The sequence below is a fragment of the Dendrobium catenatum genome, unplaced genomic scaffold (genome assembly GCF_001605985.2).
Source record: "Dendrobium catenatum unplaced genomic scaffold, ASM160598v2 fragScaff_scaffold_692, whole genome shotgun sequence".
Lineage (NCBI taxonomy): Eukaryota > Viridiplantae > Streptophyta > Magnoliopsida > Asparagales > Orchidaceae > Dendrobium > Dendrobium catenatum.
Window position 1 is genome coordinate 247,550 of NW_021319154.1, and position 11,522 is coordinate 259,071.

The window sequence follows — 11,522 nt, forward strand, 5'->3', positions numbered from 1 at the left end:
GATGATGTTACCAAAAATAGAAAACTTTTAGGGCACAATAGAAAAACTTCCAAGATACAAATCATCAGATGACACACTAAATACAATAGACTCAAGAAAGGAAAAAGATTACAAACTGACACAGGCCTAGTCTACCCAATCTTGAGCTGGTTCCAGATTGCAGTCTGATAGTGTGGACCTGAAACGTTAGTATAAAGTAGTCATAGAGAAAAAGAATGTTTGCTATCATCAAAATCATAAGACATAGATCCGCAACAAATTTTTTTTGAATCCATGTGAAGAATGTCCTAAATTCCTCAAAGATTCAGTCTTTTTTGAAGAAGCAAGAAAATCTAATGTACATAAATCTTGAGTTTTCATCAACAATCACATATCCATATTTTTCCTTCCTAAGTTGGAAGTGCTAACTGATCCTAACAAATCCATGTGAAGGATTTCTAAAGGTCTATTAGTGGTGATGTTCTTGACTGAGTGAAATGCAGTTTTAATTTATTTTCCCAGTTTGCAGGCATCACAAAGGTGGTTTAGAGAATTCTTGTTTTCTTTCTAAGTGTTTTCACCCTTGCATGGCATACTCTCCAATGCCATTACCAGGATTCATATATAAAACATAAAGAACTAGTATACTTTATGCATTTCAATTCAAGCATGTAAGCATTATTAATTTTCTTCACTTTTTAAAAAATATTTCCATTTAAACTTATCATATAATTAGTAGATAAGAATTTAAATCAAATCATTTTTACATAATTGATTGATACTAAGCAAGTAATGTTTTAGGCCATCTTCTAGTAAAACATTTTCAATAAAAAAACTTCTAAGAATTTCAAATCAAACATAAACCTATCACATTCTGAGTGGTACTATCTCTAAGTGTAACATTGCCTCCTTACCAAGCCTTGATTGTGATTAACATATTCATATCTCTTATCTCGTGCCTTGAGCATCTATTATCCATGTACCACATGCTCTCAGTAGGCCTTTTATGAGATCACTTATATAAATTCAATCAATGATAAGATTTTGGAACCAAAATGAGTTTGGTTTCTACATTAGGATTTAATGAATGACTTGCATACATGATTTGTTATGGCATAGATGATTTATTCTGTCACAGAAAATGTTTCATATAGTGTATTTTGCAGGTGCAAACATTGTGACATAGAATGCCACAAGAATAAATCCTAACTTCAGGGAATGGATTCACTAATCTATGTGGGGTGTGGATCTTCTTTCTAGGGTTATGTGATACATGCAATGATTTGGGTTACAACACTTTATCAATATAATTGGTTGTTTATTATGTTGATGTGCATGAAATTTTTCTTTTAGAAACTCATTCACATTTCAAAGCTTGTAACTTCTAATATCAATTACATGCTTATTATGATCAAGTTCACTTTCAAGTGCTCCTAATTTTTTGTATGAATCTTCTAACTCAAGATGATTTGATTCTGAGGATTCATGTGTATTATTTAGGTCAACATGCTTCTTCCTTAATGTGTTATACTCATCAAGAAAAGGAATGTGCTCTTTATCTAAAATAAATTGTTCTACTCTAAAGCTATCACACACTTTTTGTAAAATTGAAAATTTAAAATTTAAACTAGCATATATTCTCTTAAGCTTATTATTTTAATCATAAATTTTCATAAATACAATAATACATACATTATAGGATAGCTTCCATACCTCTTCTTTTTAAAATTGATCAAGATTACCACTAGCCATGAGACACAAATTTGTTACCTTCTCCTCTGCTTCCTAATTTGATGATTTTGAGCTAGAGCCCGCCCAAAAACCTTTACGTGTCCTATACTTTTCTTTCATGAAGTATTCCTTTCAATTGTCCTTCTCCTTACTAAGGAAAGTTTTTATGTTGAGGCATTTATATCTCAAATGCCCTAGCTTCTTGCATTCAAAATAGATTTTGTAAGATAAATCTTTTAAATTTTTATTACTTCTACCAATATTACATTGATGATTACATTTCTATTTCATTAACACAATGCCATCTTCCTCCTCAGCTACAAAGTTATTACTATTAGAGTTATTGTCTTTCAAAGCCCAGAGCTTTCTCCATTTTCCTATCTACTGCAATATGCAATCTCTAACTCACACCTTCCTCATAAGAAATAAGTAATCCTAGCAAGTTATCTATAGAATAAGCCTTAAGATCATTTGATTCGTAAATGACAGTAACCTTAGAAACACAATAACTAGGAAGGCAATGATGAATTTTGTTAACTTTTTTAGAATTTGAAAGCTTTCTACCTTAGACCTGTAGGGATTTTACTAATTGATTAAACCTAGCGTAAATGATCGGGATGGTTTCATTAGGTTTCATGCAAAAAAAGTTCATAATCTTGTAATAAGATCTTCAACGTAGATTTTTTTACCTCACTAATAACTTCATATATAATACATAATTTATCCTAAATATCCTTACAAATAGTATGGGTATAAACTCTTATGTAATCTTCAAGCTTAATTGCATTGAAAAAGTAGGTTAGATATTTTGCATTTAATTGAACTAAGTCCCTATCCTCTTTGCTCCATTCATAAAATGACACTTCAATTTTGATGCCATTAGCCAAACCAATATGTGAAGAATAACATTCTTGTATATAAAGCAACATGCAAAAATATAAGGCTTCACACAAAGCTCTAATAAATTAATTTTATTGACTCTAATCATTCAGTATGATTCCAGATCGTAAAGTATGATTTGTTTATATAGACTTGTTAATAATGTACGAATATTAAGGTGTTGTATGACGAATTCAAGTATTTGAACAAATCATCCAATATGATATATAGCATCATCTAATATGATTAGTTAATTCAAATTAAATCATCTTCTCATATGATTAGTGGGTAAATTATTATCATCCCGTCCAAAGATGGAGTTGCATAATATGATTAGTCAAATCGTATAGTATGCTGTAATTGGATTAATCCAAATTTTATTCCCTAATTATATGATTAGTTTAGTGAAGATTTAATTATAGCGTAAAATAGAATTTGAATTGTATGATATGATTAGTATAAATTTTGAAATTAAAATTTTTTCGTAAAATGATTAGCCTCTGAGATCTTGGTTTCTATTAATCATCCTGTATGATATCGATCATAAAATATAATTAGTACAAAGAACATTAATTATATAAATTAGTCATTGTAATGATTTTCTAAATAGATAATCATATAGTTATATATGGGTCTTATAATATAATTAGTTAAGATAAATTACACTTCTATTTTTTTCAATTTCTCATTCCCCTTTGAGTGTGCAAGGTCACAAAGTTTAGCATCCACCAAATATAGTACTTTTGCTCAAGAAATTTATAAATAAATAAAAACTAATAATACAGACTACTGAAGTCACTTAAACCTACTCAACCCAATATTGAGTTGATTACTTTGCATGGTATACGATTGACCTGAAATGTTAGTGCACAAGAAAAAATTTCCAATAAAATTAGTAACACGTGATGACAAGGTATATAATACAATAATATTTCTTATATTCAAAATCATAAGACCTATGCAAAATTTTTTAATAAGAATTACTAATGAATTCTCTTCATCAATCATTTAATGATCTTTTTAATAACCGAGTCTTCATTCAATATTTATAATGTAGTTAATATTAGGTGTAATTTGGAGCCTAAGAATAGGTAAACATGCACAACCATGTATATTGGATTGGTATGATACAAGCATAGGCATAGTGTTTGATATATACCAAAATTATAGAGATGAATTGTAATGATGGGGTTTTAATAGTACAAACTTTACTTACTCTTCTTAAGATTTCTATAGGGTGATAGGGAAGTGGAGTTTTGGGTAGTATTGATATTGGAAGGTTTAATATATCCTTTATCCCTTGGTACTTGACTAAGTGGTCAACGATGCATATTCTTTGAATAATATTCATATAAAAGATAATCATTAGGAAAAATATTATATTTTTCAGTTCATCAATATAAAACATTTTATCCAAATAATATTTTATTTAATTTTTTTTTTAAATCAAGTGATTGAATTTCCAACAAAAAATGTTTTTATTAACTAAAATACTTATTGTAATTGTACTATACAGTACTAGTATTTGCAATTAATATTCCTCCTCGTGGGATTAATACTCTACTCTAACATTATATTACTTGGTTTTGCACGTATACTTACTTATATTAAGTGAGGTTTTTTTATAATTTTTAGATCTAGAAAAAACATAAGAATTATTTAGGGATTGATCAAGCCTTAAATTATATTCATAAATTTTTAGGTTACCCATCAAGTTTTTGGCATTGTGGCTGAGGAAGAATTTCTTTATTTGAAAAATTTACTATATTATTGAATCAATTGCATAATTTATCCTATTATATTCTTTTATTATTTTATTTTATTTTACTAATTATATAATTATGGTTGCATGCTTAGATGCAATAGAAAGGAACCATTCAAGATTTTGATTTAGAAATTAAGAGAACACTTTCTAAAATTAGAACCGCTAAAAAGATTTTTTAATGAATGATCCTATTTAAGAATTTAATCATTCGATGCCTCTTAAGGATTTTATAAACCCTATGGTAGATGGAATTCATCAGAGGATAAATAGACCTACCATCCAAGCTTAGAAGTTTGACTTGAAATCTATAATCATTCATATGGTATAGAATTCATTGTTTTTGGAAACTTTCATTGAAGATCCTAACCAAGATTTTACACAATTCTTAGAAATTTGTGTAATATTTAAGCACATTTATGTTAGTCATGATATTATTAGACTAAGATTGTTTCCATTTTATCCAAGAAATAAGGCAAATATGTGATTAAATTCTTTACCCCCATGCTTTATTACCACATAGAATGAGCTGGCCCACAAAATTCTAGAAAGGTATTTTCTACCTTCTAAGACTAACAAACTTTAAAATGATATTAATTATTTTTCTCAGTTAAAAGGAGAATCTATTTATGAGAGTTGGGAGAGATTCAAGGAGATGCTTAGAAAGTGTTGTCACTATGCCTTAACAGATTGGTTAATAATTAAAAGTTTTTATAATGGATTTGTACGATCCATTTGAGCTATAATTGATGCCACAGCTAGAGGTTCATTGATGCCAAATCCTCTTAGGATGATTATGAATTAATTGACAAAATAAAAATAAATAAATTTGAGTAGACTGCTGATAGGGTGAATCCTAAAAGAGTGATATAAGTCTATGAAAGTGATTCTTTATCCATTTTGACAGCACTAGTTCTAGTAATATAAAAGAAGTTGACTACTATAAGCTTAAATTCTTATTCATCTTAATATTTAGAAGACAAAATCTCAATTGAATATAATCATATTCAAGGTATTTTAAAAATAAATTTAATTGGAATATAATATAATTCTTATTTATATACATATAATCCTTGTTGGAGGAATCACCTAAATTTAGATGGTCACATAATAATGATGGAAATTAGTGGATATTTGGTCAAAATAACTAAGGAACATATTGGAAAAATTAAAATAAAGATAATAATAATCTAAGACCAGCTTATCCTCCAAGATTTAGTCAAGGCAATTATAATGGAACTAGAATGACCCCACTATAAGATGTTGCAAGGAAATTGGGAACTCAATTATAAAACAATGTTTCATCAATTAAAAACCTAGAAAAACTCAAATTAAATTCCTTGCAATACTATGAATAGTCAGCCTATAGGATCTTTACTTAGTAACTCTGAAGGTAATCCTAAGGAGAGGGAAACAGATACCCCTAGGAATGAGGAGTAGAAATCATCCACCTTAGCCAAATGGAAATTTTGGGTAAGTCTTGCTGAAGACTTAAAGTTTAACACTTCTAGGAAGTAACACATGTTGTAATCCATCACACTCTCTTAACTACTTTATTCAACGTCTCTTTGGCTCTAGTTTTTGAGGCGATTCTGAGGAAATTCTATGTGTTCATTTGGTTCCTTCCTGGTTGGATCTCCTTAGGTTTTTTGCTATGGCTTTTGTAACTCATCTTTGGCTGCCCGTGTGGTTTCATTTCGGGTTTTCTCTAGCGAGGTCTATGTCTTCTTATCTTGGATTCATTTTTTCCCCATGTTATTTGTTTTTCTTATGTTGCTTTTGACTTTCAATTTTGTTTCTTCCATCATTTTTGTGGTTTTGGGGGATGACGACCCCATCGTCATCTTACCCTCTTCCGTTGGCTTATGCTATGAATGGCAAATCTCAAACTTTTAAAGATGTGCTTGCTGGACCATCTGCTTCTTCCCCTCCCTTCCAATTTGTTCATTCATCATTTAAGGGATGTCCTATATTAAAGTTTGATGATTCAGTTGTGTCGCAGTTACTTACCCCTTTTTCTCTTACTCTTGTGTGTTAGTTTGTTTTGAGGCATTCTAACCTCAATGTAATCCACACATTTTTCATGAATTTGAAGCTCTTTGGTTCCTTTCATATCGCATTACTTGACCCAGGCCATGTTGCGATCCAATTGATTAACGACTTGGATTATAGCTAGATTTTTTTGAGGAGAACTTATTATATTAAGGCTTGCCAAATGAGGCTCCTTAAATGGACACCCGACTTTGATGTACGTGAGGAATCATCAATTGCTCCAGTTTGGGTTTCTTTCCCTAATCTGAGTCTCTATTTTTTTAATTCTCAAGTGCTTTTGGGCTTGCTTCCATTCTTGGTCAGACTCTACAAAAATATCAGGCCACAGCTTTGGTTTCACGGTTTTCTGCGGCTTGTGTTTTGGTTGAGTTAGTATTTCTAAAAAATATCCTTCGGATATATCGCAAGGTTCTGAATTAAATGGTTATTTTCAAAAGGTTGAGTTTGAAAATTATCTGATTTTTTGTTCTCACTGTAATATGCATGGCTATGGTTTGGGTGAATGGTTTGAATTACATTCGTACCATAAGAAGGAAAATGAATTGGTCAGGTCTTCTAAAGTGCAAGAGGGACATTTGAATGCTCATGTTAATTTAATGAGATAAGTTTTGAAGTCTAGAGAGAGAGAGTCCGGGTTTCTAGAGAGAGAAAACCCATTTTTGGTTTGAATTTGTTTCTCCTGCTGTTTTGTTTCCGGTTGGAGGAACCGTCGCCGGCAGCTCATCGGCATTCTTGGCCGATGTTTTGGAAGGTCCACGTCCTTCCAGTCCTCTTCGATTGGGTGGTAGAGGTAGAAGCGACTAGTTTATCAGAGAAGGATCGCGATTGGTGATTCAGCCAATGGTGATTGAAGGTAAAGGAAAGAAGATCTTGAATGAAGGTTTATCGGGACGGATTGCTGCGGAAAGATTAGGGAATGCTAAGAATTGTATTCTTGATAATCTTGAATCATCGGAGATAAAGAATAATGTCTTAAAGGTTAATAGTTTTTCTGGGATGAACCAGTCTCGTCCTGTTCAGGAAGTAGTTGTTTTCAACCCCAAGAGTGATGAAATTTCTGGAAAAGGAAATAGCTCTGATAAGGAATTACTGAATGAAACTTTGAATTGTAATGAACAAGGAGATGTTTGTGAGGTCATTGGAGCCTGGTAGAAGCCAAATCATATTATAATTGATTTTAAAAATGAACAACTTGAACTCTCTGCGGATGGTATTGCGGTGAAGCTTAATCCAGTGATAGAAGCCAAAAATTTAGAGGTGCTAAAAAATTCGATTGTTATCAAAGTCCTTGGAGGTAATGTTCCTTATTCTGTTTGCAGTTTTAATCTGAGAAAACAATGGAACATTGGCGGATTTCACATGACTTCAATCGGTATGAACTAGATCCTCTGCTCTTTTAAAACTAGTGAGGCGGTGGATGAAGTTTTAAATGGTGGACCCTGGTATGTCAATGATACATTGTTGGTATGGATAGATGGTCACCGGCATTTGATCCGTATTCGTTTAAAGGGATTTCGGCTCCGGTGTGGATTAGACTTCCGTGCTTACCTCTGTTCTGTTGGGATGAGGATAGCCTTGCAAAAATTGATTCTCGGTTTGGCACACCATTATATTTAGATAGAAATATGTTTCGGTGGGGAAAGAGAGAATTCGCCCGCATCTGCATCAAGATTGACTTGGAAAAGAAGCTCCCAAATGGAGTTTGGATTGATGGTCTTGCCGGAAGATTCTTCCAACGGGTTGAATATGAGAAGATAAATCTACTCTGCTATCAGTGTGGTCGGGCGGGGCATGAATTGAATACATGCCTTGTGAAGGTGGCTCTGGGGATTAAGAATCAAGCAATGGGAAATTTTTAAGAAGTTATTGGAGAAGTAAGGAAAATGGATGGAGGAATTAAAACAGTAGTGACCAATGCAGAGTATGGGCCATGGATTCATGTCCAATTTAAGGACAGACGGGTTTTCAAAGTTGTGGATGGATATAGAAATAACAACTCTAGTAAGAATAGAGTGAAGGATAACATGGGAAAGAATGATCAGAACATAGTTTTGCAAGAGCAGGATGCTAATGGAAAAGAAAACAAGGAACAGATGGAGGAAAATTCAGTTCCAGAAACCAATGTAAACATAGGAGTGGAGGCAAAAAACTGTAAAGCAGGAATTTGTTTGAATAATTCTTTTTCGGTTTTAAATGAAGACAATGATATAGACTGTCATGAGGAGCATGATGATTCTGTCAAGTTGCTGATTAAGAGAAAGGAAAGTAGTAATGCTGATGTTGTGACTGAAGTTAAACCCAGCTTGAATGGCTCTGCTAAAGTCAAATTGGCTAAGGAGTTGAAATCCTTGGGGCCGGTTGATCAAGAAATAAAGAAGAAGAAAATAGATGGACGAATGGTGTCCCTAATTGGGGTGAGTTCCCCTACCTTTGTTTAAATGTCTTCACTTTTTTTTTGGAACTGCAGAGGGGCTAGGAAGAGGGAAGCTGCTCTGTACTTGAAAGTGGTGGTTAAAGATCATGATGTTTTTTCATTGGCCTTATGGAGACTAAGATGAGTATTATCATTAGGAAGGATGTTGATGTTCTTATTGGAAAGGAATGGGATTTCTATCATTTTCCTGTGGTGGGTCTTTCTGGTGGCATCTTAGTGTTATGGAATACGAAGATTGGGAACTTTGTGATTACTGATACTTCTTCACAGGTGATTGTGGGAGATTTATCTATCCCTAGAATGGGATCTTTGAGGATTGCTACTGTGTATGGTAGTAGATATTGCAAGGAGTGTGAAACTCTTTGGAGCTTATTGAATAAATGTATGGTGAGCTCTAATCCTTCTATCATTGGGGGAGATTTTAATTGTGTGCTTAATAAAGATGAGAAAAGAGGTGGTAAAAGATTCCTTTTTACCAAAGGACCTAGAGATATGAAGGATTTCATGACTAGTTGTGACTTTCACGATGTGGGGATTATTTGTCCAAGGTATACATGGTGTAATAATAAGGAAGGGACATCTAGGATTTGGGAGAGGCTTGACAGATGTCTGTTGAATTCTACTGCTCTAAAATTGCTTCCTTCGGCTGCTACTAGGCATCTTGCAAGGGTGGCTTCGGATCATAGTCCTATTACCTTCAATGTCAACGAAAAGGAGCATATAAAGTCTAAAATCATTAGATTTGAAGATACTTGGAGGATGTATACAGCGGCTAGAAGCATTGTTTATCACTCTTGGATGAAGAATGACTTTGGGGAGGAAGGTATGGTTCTACAAAGGAATATTAATAGAACATTGAAAGCTATTTTCTTTTGGAGTAAAAGCAAATGCAAAGATCTAAATGAACTTAAAGTAAAGCTGAAGATGGAAATTCTTGAATTACAATCTAAAGAAGCTGTGGGGAATGATTGGTCAGCTCAAGACCTGATTTTACTTAGAAGTAAAATTCATGAACTTAATGTTACCTTGGAGAGGTTAGCTACATGGTGGAATTTAAGAGCTAAAGAAAGGTGGCTTGAGGAAGGTGATTATAATTCCAATTTGTTTCATAATTTTGCTACGGCTAGAAGGAATGGTAATAGTATAAACCAAATTAGAGATGCTTACAATATGATGCAAATTGAAGAAGAGGAAATTGAAAAGGTTTTTATTCAACATTTTGAATCAAAATGGAAGAATAGAAGCTGTCAACTATCAGGTTGGCCCATATTTTGGCTCACCAGAAGATAAATGATGAGGATATCCAGGTTCTTAGCTCAGATTTCTTGGTGATGGAGCTTAAGAAGTCAGTTTTCCAGCAAGGGAACAATCGTTCCCCAGGTATGGATGGTCTTAGTTCCTCTTTCTATAAATACTATTGGGATATAGTTTGGAAAGATTTATGGAATGTTGTCAATAGTTTTTTTACTAATGGTTGTATGAGGAAAGATTGGAAAGACACTTTAATTGTTTTGATTGCAAAAGTAAAGAATCCTTTGCTTCCTTCCAATTACCGTCCTATTAGCCTGTGTCAGACGAATTACAAGGTTGTAGCTACTATGCTAGGGAATAGATTGAAGATGTGTATGCCCAAGCTGATTACTGAGGAACAAATGGCTTTTATTTCTGGGAGATCTATCTCTGAGCACTGTCTCTTGGCACAGGAGATTTTACACAAGTTCAAAGTTTACAGAAATAGGAAGGGGATGATGGCTTTGAAGCTTGATATGGAGCAAGCTTGGGATAGCATGGGATGGCCTACTCTTGATCACATCCTCAAATGGTATGGTTTCCCTCCTGGATATGCTAATCTTATTATGGAATGCATTACTGATGTGAGGTTCTCTATTATCATAAATGGGAGGAATTCTAAATGGATTATGGCTCATAGTGGCTTTCGTCAAGGTTGTCCTTTATCCCCTTTTCTTTATATCTTGTGCTCTCAATTGCTATCCAATTCCATTTATGAAAGGGGCCTTAATATTGGTATTGAAATCTCTCCTAGAGGTCCTAGAATCACTCATCTCTTATATGCTGATGATGTCATTATTTTTTTACAAGTCTCTAAGGAAATTGCTAAGGAGGTGAAGAGTATTGTGGATTGTTGCGAATCTATGGTTCATGATTTTGATGATAGCAAACATTTCCTTTTCTATACGATTGCCTTATATACTAACATTTCAGGACCACACAATCAAGACTGCAATTCAGAACCAGCTCAAGATTGGGTAGACTAGGTTTGTGTCAGTTTGTAATCTTTTCCTTTCTTGAGTCAATTGTATTGGGTGTGGGACCTGTATTTATGTAACATAGAAGTTTTCATGTTGTTCCCTTTAGGATTTCTGTTTTTGATAACATTGACCTGGACGATCGTCCTATCGACCTGGCCGATCGGTCTAAAAATAGAAACCCTAATTAGGGCATCCTCATTAAGGCAGCCGTCAACAGATCGGCCTAGACGATACTTGTATTGGCTAGGATGATAATCTCAATTCAGAAAGAATCAACCGCCATAATCAGTTTAGGAAGTCTTTGTTTTAGGAAATCGGCCAGGATGATATTATTATCGTCCAGGATGATCTAACTCAATCATGCCTAAATTGATCTGGTATCTTTGGAAAGCATTAATGGTTGATTGATAGGATC

General features: G+C 33.4%; 1 protein-coding gene across 1 annotated transcript in view; it reads left to right on the forward strand.

Annotated features, from left to right (window-relative positions):
- Positions 1–8,945: 8,945 nt before the first annotated feature.
- LOC110092921 overlaps positions 8,946–11,522 on the forward strand; it is a 7,350-nt gene continuing 4,773 nt past the window's right edge. Inside the window, exons 1-3 of the mRNA XM_020817624.1 lie at positions 8,946–10,040; positions 10,121–10,217; positions 10,326–10,781. Coding sequence (XP_020673283.1) covers positions 8,946–10,040; positions 10,121–10,217; positions 10,326–10,781 — 1,648 coding nt within the window. The remainder of the gene's footprint in view (positions 10,041–10,120; positions 10,218–10,325; positions 10,782–11,522) is intronic.